Source organism: Mycteria americana, chromosome 5, assembly GCF_035582795.1.
Source record: "Mycteria americana isolate JAX WOST 10 ecotype Jacksonville Zoo and Gardens chromosome 5, USCA_MyAme_1.0, whole genome shotgun sequence".
NCBI classification, from domain to species: Eukaryota; Metazoa; Chordata; class Aves; order Ciconiiformes; family Ciconiidae; genus Mycteria; species Mycteria americana.
Window position 1 is genome coordinate 61,763,131 of NC_134369.1, and position 15,778 is coordinate 61,778,908.

Sequence of the window (15,778 nt, forward strand, 5' to 3'; positions counted from 1 at the left end):
CCATATCCTAGAAAACCTAGGGGAGTATCAGCCTATTGACTGAGAGGTGAAGAAGTCACCCCACAAACCTGCCTGCGGTGGTTGTTACCTCCCAGGCGCTGCATCCCTAGGCGAGGCCGAGTGCTTTCTGGTTGAGCCGATCGGCTACGTGCGTGTTCCCACCTGTGCGGGCCCGGCTCCGGCGCTCCCGGGGGGCGGGGAGGTCCCTCGCTCCGCCTGTCGCCGCTCCCACCGTCCCCCGGCCAGGATGGGGGCGGTGGGGCCAGTCTGCCGTTTTCCACCCGCGGGGGGAGGCGGCGGTATCAGCTGGCCGGTTAGCTCAGTTGGTTAGAGCGTGGTGCTAATAACGCCAAGGTCGCGGGTTCGATCCCCGTACGGGCCAAGCAGTGGTTTCTTTTTATATCCCCCGCCCCTCCGGTTCAGTTTGCCCCCGCGGCTGCCTGCCCATCCGCCCCACCCGTGTCTGCTGAGACACGCGTGTTACCGCTGCACAAGGAGAGGGTCGGGGCGCTCACCCAGCGCGGCTGCAGCACTGCGGGAGCTCCATCGTGCTCCTGCGGCTGATGGAAGCTCGGCCGACCCCCAGAGAGTGTGGATTCCTATTTCTGCGAAAGCAGCTGCCACGCCGGCCGGCTTGCAGCGTGCTCGGGTCACGCCTTCAGGTGCGTTTTCCTCCGTGCGTGTTCCGCTTCACGCGTGGCACACGCTCACTTGCCGCCTGCTCGTTCGTCTTGCTCCCCGCGGGCGTGCGCAACCCCACCAAGTAAGAACGAGTGACGAGCCGCGGAACGCGCACTTTGTCTTACGAGAGGGGCACGGAGCTCGCGCTGACTCCTTCCCGCCGGTTTCTGTCGCTTGTGGGTCCCACCTCCAACCCCACCCGCGGCCACGCGCTCCGGGCCCGACCCGCGCCGCGCCCTGCCCGCCGCCCCTCCCAAGGTTTTTGCCCCCGCGAGGCCGCCGTCGGTGCAGGGCGGCCCCGCCCCAGGGGCGCGGCGGCCGCTGCCGGGGGCGCCATTGGCCCGCGTGCCGCCGGTGCCCCTCGCTTCGCCCCGCGCCTCCGAGACCTCCCCGGGGGGGCCGATGCGGCTCCCGCCCGCTGATGCCTGCCAAGATGGCGGCTCCTGGGGAGGGGGGCACCGAGGCGCCGCCGCCCCCTCCTCCCGCTGAAGACGAGCCTCCTGGAGGGGCGGCCGCCGCCTGCGGGGCTCCCCTCAGCGTGGCGGCGGGCAGGGCCGCCCGGTCGGCGGCGGAGGAGGAGGGCGGGGGCGCGGTGGGGCCCGTCGGCCCCCCGACCCCCGCGGAGGGCCCGGAGCTGCTGGCGGTGACGGAGGAGCTGGCGCAGAGCTTGGCCGCCCTGGAAGCCGGCGCGGCGGCGGCCGGCACCGTCCTCTACCTGCAGGCGGACGGGAGCCTGGTGGAGGGCGCGGGGCTGAGCGCCGAGGAGCAGCGGCGGCTGCTGGAGCAGCTGCTGGCCGCCGCCGAGAGCCCGGGGCCGGGCCCGGCGGAGCCGCCGCCCCCGCCGCCTCGGCACGCCGCCACGCCGCTGGCCCCCGCGGAGCTCCAGCGGGTCATCGAGCAAGTGAGCAAGGCCCAGGAGCAGCAGAAGCCGCCGTCGGCAGCCGCCCCGCTGGAGCCCTGCCCGGGGCCGCCGCCCTGCCGCGGCGAGGGCTGCCCGCCGCCCCGGGACGCTGGCCCGCTGCCGCCGCAGGCCTGCGGGGCCGCCCCGCCGCTGGCCAGCATCATGCACAACGCCGCCCAGCAGCTGCAGAGCGTGGCCCAGCAGGTCGCCCTGCAGCAGGGCAAATCCATGGCGGCCGCCCGGCTCCTCCCGCAGAAGGTAACCGAGGCGGGGGCTGGGGCGGGAGGGAGCCTGCGGCGCCCGCTTGGAGATGGAATCCACCGCCGAGGACAGGCCTCCGGGTGTTTAATGTGTTCTGATGTTTTTGCCGTCCTCCTCAGTCACACCTGCCCTTGGGTGCAGACTCGAGTCTCGCGGCTGAAAGACACAACTTTCGATGTGGTTTAGAAAAATCCACGTTTGAACGTAGATACTGGCTGCTGTGGTCAGTATTTCGGTCCGACTACACGTGCAGCTAAAACAGCTTAGAAGAGCTGCTCCGTAGTGGTTAAGTGGTGATGCACAGGTAGATGATGCGTGCCCTTCTTATGGAAGGTGACAGTACCTGGGCTTTCAGCCCACGTTTTGGGGTGCAGGGGTTGTCAAGTGATTGGTTCAAGCTGAGGCAGAGATTTGGATGAGGAGGAGAGACTATGAGGGAGATGAACGGTAACACATACCTCCTCTTATCATCACAAAGTTTTTTTTGAACTGAGCACTTACTACAGCATGTCCTGAATCTGGTCTTTGGCCTGTGTCATTTAGCAGACTGTAGTTCTCCTGCGTTTGGTTTGCTGAAGGTTATGAATCTGCCTAGGTGATGGCATTGACTCTGCTGTTCCAGAACAGGCCTGCTAACAGGAAACAAAGCTGTGACATGGCCTAAGAGCAAACTTTACAGGCTTTAGTTGAACAGCAGTTACATCAGTAAACGTGCAGGAAAGCCCCTAGCTTGAAGGAAGGGAATCTGTGCTTTGATGTTAAATCTGTGCTTTGATGCATTAAAATGGAAAACTAATGATGTGCATTGGTTTCTTTGTGCTGTGCTTTAAGGGTATGTGTGTATTATCTTGACAAGTATTGTCTTTATAAATAAATACTGTATTTGTGTAACCTCAACTCTTCCTTTTTTCCACAAAAGCAGCTGGAAGCCATTTGTGTCCAAGTTCAGCCAGGACAGATGAAGGAAACTGAAAGGCCAATGCCACCATTGGCACCAATCCAGTCCAAAACTATAACGCTGAGTCAGTCAGTTGGTAGAAATTCTAGCATACCAGGACTTGGCATTATTAATCCCCAGATAATTAGGATACAGCCTGTTACAGGAACTGAGCAGCAGCAGCTATTCCTGCATAGTTCTTCCGAGCCTCCAATTCAGTTGCTTATGCAGAGACCTTTACCACCTCATGGATCAGTGTCTGTGAACAAGATTCCCACATCTAAGATGCTAAACGGACAGAAAGCTACATGTGCCACAGCATCGGCTACAAGGTCTCCCAATATTACCATGGTTGCAGCCAGTTCAGCAAATACTCTGATACCATGCCTTGAAAAAAAAAAAAAAGATGACAAGTTAAAAAAATCCTTGAAAGTGAAAACTCGTTCTGGACGGATTTCCCGCCCCCCCAAATACAAAGCTAAAGATTATAAATTCATTAAAATGGAGGATTTGGCTGATGGTCATCAGTCTGATTCTGATGACTACTCTGAGCTGAGTATAGAAGATGATGAAGAAGGAAAGGTGAAGGGAAAGGATGCATTATTCAGTTCTTCAAATTATAATCTGAAACCCAAAATGTTTAAATGTCAGACTTGTGAAAAATCCTATATAGGAAAAGGAGGATTAGCAAGACATTATAAACTTAACCCAGGCCATGGACAGCTGGAGTCTCCACCTCAAAAAATACCTTTAAATAAGCCTAATGGAAGTATATTTGTGGACAACGCCTGTGGAATAAGAGAGGAAACAATGAGTCCAGCACATTTGGATTCACTTGCTGACACTTTAAATAATGAAAATTCACTAGCTACCAATCTGGAAGAAACTGTTGATTTGAAGGCTGGAGAACAGGTAAAGTGTGTTACTTAGAAAAGCTGTCAGTTCTGTAGAAAGTAGAATGGCAGTTTTGTAGCTGCATAGTGTACTCATTTGTCTGAGTTCCTGTTGACAACGGGAAGAGACCGAAGGTAGGGATTTAGACGCATGGCAGTTCAGTAGGGCATGTCATTAGTAAAATGTGTAAGTCTTGTATTGCTCAGAAATACCCACCCATATACTAAATTAAACAAATTTCCCACTGAAGTGCTTTAAAAATCAAATTATTGTCTCTTGCAATGTTGCAGGAATACTGTTCTTGCACAGGCCCATAAAATGTTCGCTGAGTGTTCCTTTGTTACTGGTTTTCTGACATACAGTTTTTGGCTTGAAAAAACCTTGTCTGGGTAAATAGCATTCTTCTCTGCATTCAGATGAGAATACTGTGTTGTTCAGTTACAGCCTTTAGCATGACAGCAAGACATCATCTGCTCTATCAATTTCTGTTACTGAAATAGAGATTTTTCTGTGATGACACTTATTTGGAATCCAACAGTGGACCGCAGCTTTTCCTAGAGCAGGTTTTGAAAGTGTGGCTTAGCTACCCCTGCAAGCCAAACACTTTGGTGAAACTTGATTCTTTGGTTTGGAAGCTACTTTAGCTCAAATTTTTTTCTGTGAGGTTTTAAGCTGGTCACTTCAAAGTAAAGTTTCTCTTTTAATATTAAAATTACTCTAACTCCTTGCAGCAAGAGCTGATACAGCTGCTGTCTAGGAAAAAATACTCTCTTAGATGTAGCAGTATCCCATTTATTACTTGTATTTGTAAATGTGAAGTTGTTCTCAGAAACGTAAGAATTTACACCTTAAGATGCCAATGCAGCCAACAAACCTCCCCCGTCCGCTACACTATTCTATCATCTTTGGAAAAAGAGAATTGCAGAATACTGAAGTCTGCTTTCTGTATTATTATATAGTTGTTACTTCCCTGTGCAGCACTTATTTTACCCAGGATGACAAGAATTTAGAAAAATTTCAGTCAGTCTCGTACATAATACTACTACTGACTGCTAGATTGCTATTGTACCTGCTACTTTTAACGAGCAAATACAGATTCTACACATTTGCACTTTAACTCATTGATTTGTTATAGTTTTTGGCCAGGTAAATACTTTCTAGAAAGAATAGCAGGATTATTAAAATTGGTGCATTGATGCAGACAGGAAAGCAATCAAGATCCCCATGCTCAACCTAGTCTTATGTCATATTTAGAACTAATTTAGTAATTTAATCCCTGGATAGAACTGACATAAATTTGCCCTTTTTAGAGCTTTCACTAGAATAGTACGGAGCTACTGAACGTTGGGATGAAAATGTACTGATGATGAAAAGAAGCCTAATATACCTCAGTACTATTGTAAACTCCTCTCTTAAAAAGTACTGGGACATTCTTAGAAATTCTAGCTTGGAAGGGAAGACAAGGCATGTTCAGTAAGAAATCACTGCTTTGATCAGTAAAAAAGTTTTGCACTGAAATCACAATGATAATTTAATGATAGAAAATGTACTTTGAGTTTGGCATGTGGTCTTATAACAGAAGCTACTTCTCAGGGAAGACTAAGGATTTTGAAATGTGGAAACTGGAAATATATTTTGATTTTTAGTTACTGGGCTTGTCACTGTTCATGGCTGTTCAGAGTTTTTGTCTTTCATATAAAGTCTTCATGCTTTGACATAGTTACAATGAAACCCAAATTTTTCTTTGGGTGTGTTTTACTGCTAGTTAAGATTTATTTCTACAACCTCTTTATTTGAAGAGGACATATTTTATTTCAAAAATATTAAACATATTTAACTGACATAAAACAGCTCTTTAATTATATTCCCTTAATCTCTGTGCTTTGTATGACATTTTGTAGATCAAAAATGCTAACTTTGCAAATAATGGCATATATGTGTTGCAGAAGTAGCAGTCTTACTAATGTGTTGGATTTATTCCACAACTGTCTTTGCAGTTATGCTTGTATCCAGCTTTGCATTTATTTAATATGCTATTTATTGTTTGCATAGATGAAGAACTTACTTATAAAATTGTCTTCCTCAAAACACTGTTTAAAATGGTGAATAAATATTTTTCTCTTTCTTTTAATTAAGACTTGTAAGTCTGCAGAAAGCAGACACTTGTTGGCAGAACAACAAAATGAAACCAGTTCAGGACATCGGGGACCCATAACACCAAAAGGACCTGGAAGACCCAGACGACCAAAGAGACGCGGTCGACCAAGGATGGGTGGAAGATCTAGGTGTTCTGGAAGGCTTAGCAGACCTGGTCAGTCCCCTTCAAAGTCACTTAGTAGTGTGTCAGCAGAACACAATGTATTCAGAAGAAAAGCTAGGTTAAAAGAGGTATGGTTCTCTTCTGCAATTACTTCACAAGTATCTTCCCCCCACCCTCTTTTTTTTTTTTTTTAATCACTTATTTTCAAGGAATCATTTTCAAAAAGACTGATTTTTTTTTTTTTTTTTTTTTTTTTTTTTACATCCTTGTGTACTGACAAGATGAAAGCCTAAGATGTCTCCTAAGAAGAAAACATTAAGTTGTCTTTAAGGAAAAAATACTTCTAGCAGAACACTGGACAAGGGGAAAATGGGAACTCAGTCTGGAAAGGGACTTTTGCTGTGTAGATATCCTTTCGCTATCCTTTTTCTGGCGAAGGAAAGTTGCTAGCTGCTATTATGTATCTCCTCCAACACAGTAAAAAGAAACAAACCCAACTGAGTTTGGCAACATCAAAAAAGAAAAAAAAAAAACCCACAAAGAAGCTCTTGGGGGAGGATAGAATGTGGATTAAAATCCATGCAACTAACGCAATTTTTTGTTTGTTTCCTGTGTGTTGTGGCAGATCCTTTATGGCTACTAAATCTACTGATGTTGCTCTTCTTTCTATGAGTTGGCAACATTTGTGGGACTGAGTTTTGTCTGCATATGGGTAGTAACTGTTTTGAGGTTTTCTAATTTATCTCCTCTTTTGGCGTTATGTTTACATCTGTTCTCAAAGCTGCTTAAACATATAGTGTATCTTTCAAAAAAGTAGTGGTATTTTATGTTCTGAATGTGGGATGCATAACATCTGTAGGCTACTTTGCTCTAATAAACTCATTCTGGCTTTTGACAGCTAATACAACAATGTGATAATGAAGACTTAATGGAGCTGGCTCTCCCACGTCTTACAAAGCTTGTTACGGTATATGAATTTCTGTTGATGAAGGTGAGGTTTTTTTTATGTAAAAATGTTACATTATTTTAGGGAGACTTCCATTAGTATACATAAAAAGATTCCTTAAGAGATGTATCTGAATTTCCTAAGTTAGAATTGTGCAGAATGTAGATGTTCTACACGTCGCTTCAGTCTTACACAGGCAAAACTCTGGTAGGTCTCTTGATTGAAAGTCTTGCTTTTTGCTGCCTGGTTCAGTGGCCTTTTTTAATATTTCATAGTCTTTTGACTTGAATGTTTCTATTTTAAAATGTTGAACAAAACAAACTGACAGATTTTAACTTGGTCTCTATTTTAAAATATAGGGAGGGAGAAACAAACCCTTTTTTCCCCCTCTTATTTCTAGGTTGAAAAAGGGCATCCAGCCAAAGCTTACTTCCCAGATGTGTATAGGGAATTTGAAGACTTGCATAATATGGTAAAGAAAATGGCTTATGATCACCTCAGTAATTCTGATTTGCTGAGTTGCCAGCAGCCTGTTGAAATAAAAGATGCTAAGGTAATAAAGCACTCTATTGGAACTGTGATTTTTTTTGTTTTGTTTTATTTATTTTAGATGCTTTGTGTTTTTATTTTTCTCTGATAAGCTTTGTCATCCTGGTAAAGTTCTTTGAAGAAAACATGGTTTTTGATGAGCAAAAATAGACATTATTGTAAAAAGTCCAACAACTAACTGAAGAGAAAAAGAAATCCATAATAAAACTACAATTCTAGTTTACGTCAGTAGATAGAAATAGAAATATATAAAAAAAAATTCTAGCAGCACTGATATCTGCCTTGCATACCTAGGGTAGTATGAAGCTGCATGTTACTGCAAGGCTTATTTAGTATTAACTGCTAATAACAGTACATCTTGATGTTTGATTAGGAAGGAGGGGTCTATATTTAAAATGACTGGCCTTGATTTAAAGGAAAGAGTGATTTCATTGCAAAATGAGGACAAACTGAATGCACCTATGCAGTATACAGTTGTACTAACAAATATGAAAGGTAGTGTAATAAAACTGCAAACTTATTTCAGTGACTCTTCAGCTTCATTTTTTATGCAGCTGTATCTAGAAAGACAATGTAGGTTTGGTTTTCTGGTGGTTGTTTTTTGGGGGTTTTTTTGGTTGTGTTTTTTTTTTAATGTGGATCTGTTTATCCTTATGGATCCTTATCAATCTATGTTCCCCTTGCTCAGAATAAAACAGCTCTTTGTACATAAGATATTTTTGGTTTTCCCTTCTCTGTTTCCAGTAGTGAAAACACTATTTTGTATACTACCTCCAACAAAATTTCCAAACGATATGCTCATTAAGGTACATCAGCACTGAACTTGCAACTATGAGAGGGGAGCATACTGGAAAACTCAGAGTAGGGATGGTGGAGATAAGATTTTGGTTCTTAGAATAATCCTGGTTTAAAAAATGAAGTCCTATATGGACTGTTAGCAGCGGTTAATATTTATTTTTCAGAATAAATCATGACATTCACTGTACGTACTAAAAAACTTTCTAGAATTACTGCATGCTCATCTGGCTATTTTGTAATTAACACTGATGTTTCCCTTTGGAGAAATGAAGTTGCACCAAGTAAAGGGATGCTGTTTATACTGGCAGTCCCAAAATGGAACCTCTTTCTTGCTTCTCTTCAGTGTTAATGTGCCTTCTTAATATAGAATTATGCTCTTTAAAAAACCAAAACAAAACCCAAGCAAACAAAAAAAAAAAACCCAACCCAACCAACCAAAAAAACCAACCCAGCCTGGAGTTGTATAGTAGCACACCTACATGAGGGTGAAGCACAGGAATGGAATGGGGGGGGGGGAATCCTTAACTACTAAGAGATACTCTTAAACAGGAAGACTTAAATGTTTTTTTTAAATAACGGAGAGCCTCGACAGTGTTCTTTATTAAACTCTGCACTTAGTAACTGTCTCTGGATTCTATATATAATCATTGTACTCCTAATTCTTTTGAGTTTACCTGTTAATATTCACCTTCACATGAAGGTCGTGTTCTATTAATATGGAGGCTAGTAGAAAACACGGGAGTCTAAATACTTCATTGAGCTGTGATGATTGATTGTTAGACTAGACCCCGTCCAGTTCTAGTTCAGTTTTAAGAAAACAAATCAGTATTTCAGCATTTATGTGTTCAGACTGGAGAAGCTAACTTTTACTTTTTTTCCTATAACTGTTTTTAAAGGTTGCTGAATCACTAGGAATTACAGAAATACTCACTGGAGAAGGAAAGATGCAAGGTGTAGACTCTTGTTCACAATGTATAATTAAAATGGTTAGTGAGCAAGTGCCTGTGGAGATACTGGGACAAAAACGGTTAGCTGAGGTATGGAATACCTTTGTGAAAATTAAAAATGAAACTAAGACAAATTAAAACTTGTTAAAACAGATTCATTATTTCTTACAAAATCATACTAGTATTATCTGACTCATGTTAAAGTAAGGCTTTCATGGTGTTTGGAGTTTGGAAATACTTAAAGAAGTACTCTACTGTGGTATCATAGCAGAGCATGTGAATTAGCACACTAAAGATGGACTTTGGGAAGACACTTGGTAGCATTCAGGACAGAATCTCAAAGGCTTACAGGTAATGTCATGATAGAGGGAAGAAAGAATTTTGTTGAGGCACTAGTAAATGGGGGCCCCCCAGTGAGAAGGATCCCCAGATTCTAATAACTTGTGTTGGCGTAAATGGGCTAACCTACAGCAGGCTCAGACATTGGAGAAGTGGTTGCTCTGCTAATTGGCGGTAGGTAGAGGTGTGTGAAAACAGTTCCTTTCTTTTCAGCAGGTCAGTTGACCAGATTTAGTCTGTTTACAGCTGTAGCAGGGAGCTGTGTTTCCTCTTCTTGAAGTCACATCTCTGTGCTCTGTCCCCTTAACTGTTCTACTTTTTATTTAATCCAGAGTTGTTTCTGGTGGTGGATAAATAAGACTCGTGCTTTTCCATTTTCTGCCTGTGGTTAAATTTAAAGAGCTGGTCAGTCTTTCTTCATTAACCAAACAATGCTGGGCAGGCTGTTCATAGCCCTTTACTGAAGTTGGAGAGAGAGCTTATAGCAGGTTTCATGCCATAGGCTAATCACAACGGCTCAGAGAGAAGCTTTGATGTTGAAGCAAAGGCAGATTGTTTCAACCGAATATCAAAAGTAATCAGTGGCCTTTTGGCGAAGTGTGAGTGCTGTGTTTAAATCCTTACCTCTTAGGAAGACCTTTAGTGTAAAATCCTGTTTTCAAGAAGCGTATCAATTCACTGCCATGAAGTGCCCACAGTTAGTTTGTGATCTTTTCCAATATTGTCAGCTGTTACAGTGGCAGCCAGTTAATTATCTCTTGTATTGACAGAGCTCAGGGGAGGAACTGTTGCCATCAGCCAAAAGGACCAAGTTAGAAGACATAATGGAGAATGTGAATAATGCTTATGCCAGTCAAGATGAAGTGAAAGAAAAGAGTGGGAATTTGTGTACACTGTTTGAAAAAGATGGTAACCTCTTCAGATTTTCCAATTCTGTTCTTTTCATGGAGGAGCTGAACAAATCTCTTTGTTCTTCAAGCTACTGTAGTTTTTGTCTTTGTGGTTCCGTTTCTTCTTCCTTCCCAGGTCCTTCAAAAGCAGCTGTTTAACTGGAAAGGCCTCATGGTGGGTGGGGAAGTTATGGATGATGCAGACCACAGCAGTAGCTCAATTCTGAGTGCATGATAATCCAGTTTTTGATACTATTGCACTACTATGAGAATAGTACTGTCCTCTGCTGTGTGCTTCCTGAATGCTTCCTGTCCGCCCTATCCCTTATAGTGGAGATGGTGCACGACCTTTGCATCAGCAGTGGGAGAGCAGAGGAAGAGGAAGCAGTGTGCGTGTCCTTCCTCTTTGCCCCAGCAGGCTGCAATAGCAGACTCATCAGAGCTCTGTGGGTCCTGGGGGAGGGGGAGAGCTGGTGCAGGCTGTCCTGTACCCCAGGGGAGATGTGGGACCTGAAGACTGGAATCGAGGCACCATTTTGCACCACAGTCTTTGGGTGGTTGACTTTCTTTTTATCCCTTCTTTGTCTTTATTCTCCCTGCCCCTCAGACTGGCAGGGTAACAGTGGATTAGAAAGGAAAGTGAGGTGGGTCCCCACCTGTAATCTCCCAAAACTCCACTGGTCTTTTATGAGAAAGTGTTGCAGTAATTCAGAGGTGTTATGATCACTGTTGTGAAAGATTGCAGCCTTTACCCATCTCTAGTAAGATGTGTATATCAGTACCGTCCTCTTGCTTTGTAAATATCTTTTTTTGGTGTTGCTGAAAGCAACTTTGCTTTTGCCCTTTGCACTTCTTTCTGTCAATGGTTGTGTTTTTGTTTTCCCCCTTAGTTTATTTTTCTTTCTCTGAAAGGCTCTCTGCATGACCATGCTTATTTCTTGTTGTATTATGGTTTTCTTCTGGGCTATGAGTTTTTTAAATTTTGTTTCACTTACACCTGCTAGTAGGGCTTTTGCTAGTCTACAGTACAAAAAGTTAAAAGTGGTTGCTTCTGCAGTGTTAGGCCTCCTTTGTTGTGCATTGATATCTTTCATAACAAAAAAAACCCCAAACAACCTACTTGTTCCTTTTGATCTTAAATAATAAAAACTGACAGCTCATGCTACTGCAGCTTAGTAGTTATTGTTCAACTACCCACTGGGTTTGTGACCTGGCTCTTGGTCCAGGTCAAATAACTGGTAAAACACACTAAATTGCTCCTGTTTTTTACCTTTTTTGTCACAGGAAGAAAGTGCTTCTGGGGCTGTTAGCACAGCTAATTAGATACATAGTAACTTGATGACCTGCCTGAGTCCAGGATGAGCTTGATTATCAACAGAAATTTTACCAAGTTTAAATGCTTCTGCCAATTTACTAATGGTAATGGGGATGAGCAGCTGACAACTTTGTGCCTGGTATATTCTTTATCTTTTAATGTTACCGGCTGTATGCCAGATAGAAAAAAATTGAGTTTGACTTTCAGCCCAGGTTGTTTTCAGGATTAACAGAAAAGTTAATTGACAGCTGCTTCTAATGTAAGGTCCCTTGGTATGGAAATATTCAATAATATTTCACTATCCAAAAATTTCTTAAATATTTTTATACTGGCTTTCTTACTGGGAAGTGTTGTGATACTCTTGTAAGGTGCTTCAGGTTTGCTAACGTGGGGGAAGAAAGCAGGGAAGTAGTCTAGCTTTTCCTCCAAAATTGTTGCTGAAAAAATTTTTTGGACGCGCAATATTAGATTGCCCAACAAAATGGTATTTCTTTCACCTTTTCAGGTTTTAATCCATTAAATGGAGAAATCCTGCTTTCAGAAGATAGGCATATCACTTGCTGCACAACTGGAAGTACATTACCGACAGCAGAGGAACATAATTCACTTGCTGATTCAGGAGTTAGAATTGATGCTGAAAATTCAGGTACCTTCTCCCAGACTGTGAAAATGAGGATAGAGTATTCCCAACCTGTGAACGTACAGGGACCAGATATGGCAGGTGATGCATCTCTGCTACATACTGAAGTTGTATTGCCTGTTGAAGCAGACGGCTCACCTGAATTAGTTCAAGCGCACTTTGTGAGTGAGAATACAGCAGGTGCACTGTCAGCTCCTCACCTCTGCAACTCTGTGTCTGAGAATGCAATGGGCAGTCGGAGCACTGACTTATCAACAAGTGAAGAAAGTGGTCACAATCAAAAATATCAGAAACTGCAAGAAAACCATTTTGCAATTAAAGAACATTCTGAACAACTTCATAATGCTGATATAACTGTTGAGATGCAGGAACTTGAAAAAGTTTTTTCAACAAACATTGTGCCAATAAACTACCCACACAGTGCTCAGACTGAGTTGCACCAGAACCCTGTCCAGGAAGCCTCCCTGTCTGCTCATGTGAACCATGAAAACTCTTTCAAAAACATGAATGAATTTTCCTGTGGGACAGAGGAACAACATGAGCTGGAGAATACAGTTACTGTAGATGAAACTGTAGCCTTTGAGATTACTGATGAGAGCCATGATTTTTTGTCTCAGGGACATGAACAGATTTTTATTCAGACTTCAGATGGGCTTATCCTGTCCCATCCAGATACTGCTGTTTTGTCTCAGGCAGAAGGTATTGTTATTGTAACCGATTCCAATGGTACTACAATGCACATTCGCACACCTGAGGGGATACCTTTGGAAACCGTGGAAGCACTACTGGCAATGGAAGCAGATGGCCAAAGTGAAGATATTTTGCTCTCGCAAAGTGAATTGGAGCCATAAATTAGAAAACTGTATGCTTTCTTCTGGAAAAGACTGACTCTATAAAATGTATATTTTTCTAATGTGAATAATGAAATAATTGAAATTTAACTTATTTGTAAACTGTTTCTATGCCCTGTACTTTTTATAACTTATGTTTATATAAATCTAGCAGCATTGCAACCAAAAATTCTAGAATTAACATCGTTCTACTTGCTTTATATGTTGGGGGTGGGTGGAAAGTGGAAATCTGTCAACCCTAAAACTGTTGCACTATTCCCTTTTGTTACGTAATTCTTTTTCTCTCTAGCCATCTAAAAATGCAGTAAGTTGTACTGCTGTTCAGCAGTGATGTGCTGTGTACTGGCAAGCTGTATATGGGTAAAATAAAATCTATATTAAAAATGTGCATTTTCTGTGCCATTGAGATTACAAAACACTTTGTTATCGCACTTGCTTAAAGCTAGCTTGAATGTTCATTAGCATCTAGACTTGATGCACATAAATCTGCCTGGAAAAATGGGCAGTTTTAAATATAATCCACACTTGTGCATTCCGGGAACAATGTGACAGCCTAGCTGATCCTTACTTAAATAAGCATCCACTGAGTTAGAGACAAAAATAGCCTCAAACAAGATCTGAGATGTACTGAACTGTTGGAAATGTATTTAAGTATGCTTGTCTAATGTTCAGCCACACCTTTAAAACTTACTGTTACTTAGCCAGAAATGGGAAGGTGCGTTAGTAGTGATCTGCTGCTCCTTAATGAGATACCAAATTCTTTTTTTACTTTAGTCCATGATGGTCTATTTTTGTTAGACTTGTACTTTTTTCTTTCAGATGATGCATCCTTTATCAGTTCTAAGCTTTGACCTTCCTAGTAACTCCACACTGCCCTGCACTATTTAATCATAATAAAAAGATATCCTTGACTATAATCCCTGTTTCTCTATGCACACAGAAAACTGACCAAATTACCTATCTACTGCTATCTTGTATTTTTGTCATACTTTAAGTATGTTGCTTGAATGGTAATATTTTTGTGGAGACCTTCTAGCAGCTTCTTGTCCAAGGTACTATCTTGTCTTTCAAGAAGCTTAGCAGGTGAAAAAGAACAGCCTTAAATGACCACTATCTTTATTTTGTTCACGAGCTATTGCAGACATTACTGAAAACTGGTGACATACCTTTAAAACGTGTGTGTTGCCTCATTGCTAAATACATGAGGCTACTGAAATAACCAGACACATCAGCTAAAAGGACCTGTAATGTGCAGCAGAACTGTTTTTAAGTATGAACATTGATTTTTTTTCATGGTCTTGATACTGAGGGAAAACTTACACTAAAATTGAATCTGAACAAGAGAGAGGACAATTTAGAGATGAAACAATCTGCTCTACTCTGTCCCTTTAACATAGTTGGTTTTGGGGTTGGTTGGTTTTTCCTGTTTTTTGGGGGTTTTTTTCCTGGTTGCTTAAGTAGAAGATTGATTAGCCAAAAACACTGCATTTTATGTGTCGATGTGAAAGATGTCATCATGTTAGTGAGCTCCAGTCTGGTGGTTGGGTTTATGGTGTAGTTTTTGTTTTGGGTTTTTTGCCCTCTTTTTGTAGGAGGTGGTAATGGTCAGAGGATACAGGCCTACCTTATTAATAAAGATACCATACAAAGCAAGGTTCTGCTGGTCTTTCAAAGTCTTTGATTGCAGTGAGCAATTCTTTATTACACTCTTTTGTACTGACTGTCTAATAACTACATCTGAGGGCTTAAAAAGTAACAACTGCTTAGAGCTATAATGGCAAAACATCTCTGCAATGATTTTGCAGTAATCTTCCTACGTCCGATAGCAGTCAATGAGCAAGGGGGTCTGGGAATATGAAGACTGCTTCCTGAAGAGCTTATTTCCTCTAAGAAACAAGAACAAACCACAATTTCCACCCGTGCAGAAAATGAAAGTCTGCTTCAATTCTGCCTTCCCTATTGATTTGCACATGCTGGGAAATACAATACACCTACTCTCATCTTGAAAGAACAACTCTATAAGTGAACCAGCCTTTTCTCCTTGGAAAATATTTTTCAAGCATGAAGGTGTTTCCATAGTGACAAGGGTCTGGCCCTACTCACTATAAATTAAGGTGGCTGTTAAACTAGGTGGAAAGCTTGCACAGAAAAATAATAAAACCCAGCAAAGCTATTCATAACTGATTGTATTCTTGAGCTACAGCAGAATTTCTTTTTAGATGCTAGAAGTGTGGGGTAAGAATAGAACGCTATTAAGCTGTCAGAAACAACCTTGTTGTTGAACACAGCAACATGTTGAGAAAACTCTTCCAATTCATGTCTGTCTGTTCCATTATTGCAGGAAACTCATGTATTTCCCTTACCAGCTTATGGGGTTTCAGCTTGGAACTAGTTAAGTAAGTGAGCCTACTTTTCCTATCGGAAATCTGTTCCAGAATCTCTCGCTGTTCTAATTAGATTTTCCTAGTGTCAAACCACAGCCTTATGGTCATTTCATAGCAGTGGGCATTTCATGTTACTGTCTTTTAGTTCAAAGAGTTGTTTCAAGGAAAATCAAGGGTAAACATCT

The 15,778-nt window shown here is 42.5% G+C and overlaps 1 protein-coding gene and 1 non-coding gene across 5 annotated transcripts; both read left to right on the forward strand.

The window, feature by feature from the left end:
• The first annotated feature begins 308 nt into the window (after positions 1-308).
• TRNAI-AAU (transfer RNA isoleucine (anticodon AAU)) lies at positions 309-382 on the forward strand. The gene has a single exon. It is a non-coding gene; the product is annotated as a tRNA-Ile (tRNA).
• Positions 383-548: 166 nt separating this feature from the next.
• Positions 549-14,085, forward strand: ZNF839 (zinc finger protein 839). 4 transcript variants are annotated; one of them, XM_075503610.1, is made up of 8 exons: positions 549-662; positions 2,766-3,692; positions 5,811-6,062; positions 6,833-6,925; positions 7,281-7,433; positions 9,124-9,264; positions 10,284-10,422; positions 12,224-14,080. In XM_075503610.1, exons 1-8 carry the CDS (start codon positions 564-566, stop codon positions 13,207-13,209), a joined length of 2,790 nt encoding a protein of 929 aa, XP_075359725.1. In that variant the 5' UTR covers positions 549-563; the 3' UTR covers positions 13,210-14,080. The 4 variants fall into 4 exon arrangements, with proteins under 4 accessions (XP_075359725.1, XP_075359724.1, XP_075359723.1 ...); XM_075503608.1 differs by lacking the exon at positions 549-662 and adding an exon at positions 747-1,840 and having other exon boundaries at positions 12,224-14,082; XM_075503607.1 differs by lacking the exon at positions 549-662 and adding an exon at positions 748-1,840 and having other exon boundaries at positions 2,763-3,692; positions 12,224-14,082.
• Positions 14,086-15,778: the final 1,693 nt, after the last annotated feature.

What these genes read in the sequence shown, in the direction of transcription:
- ZNF839 (XM_075503607.1), top strand. Translation starts at nt 1,103, where the DNA reads ATGCCTGCCAAGATGGCGGCTCCTGGGGAGGGGGGCACCGAGGCGCCG. An exon ending in ATTTGAAGGCTGGAGAACAG is followed by an intron (nt 3,693 to 5,810) that starts GTAAAGTGTGTT and finishes CTTTTAATTAAG; the next exon opens with ACTTGTAAGTCTGCAGAAAG. An exon ending in GACAAAAACGGTTAGCTGAG is followed by an intron (nt 9,265 to 10,283) that starts GTATGGAATACC and finishes TTGTATTGACAG; the next exon opens with AGCTCAGGGGAGGAACTGTT.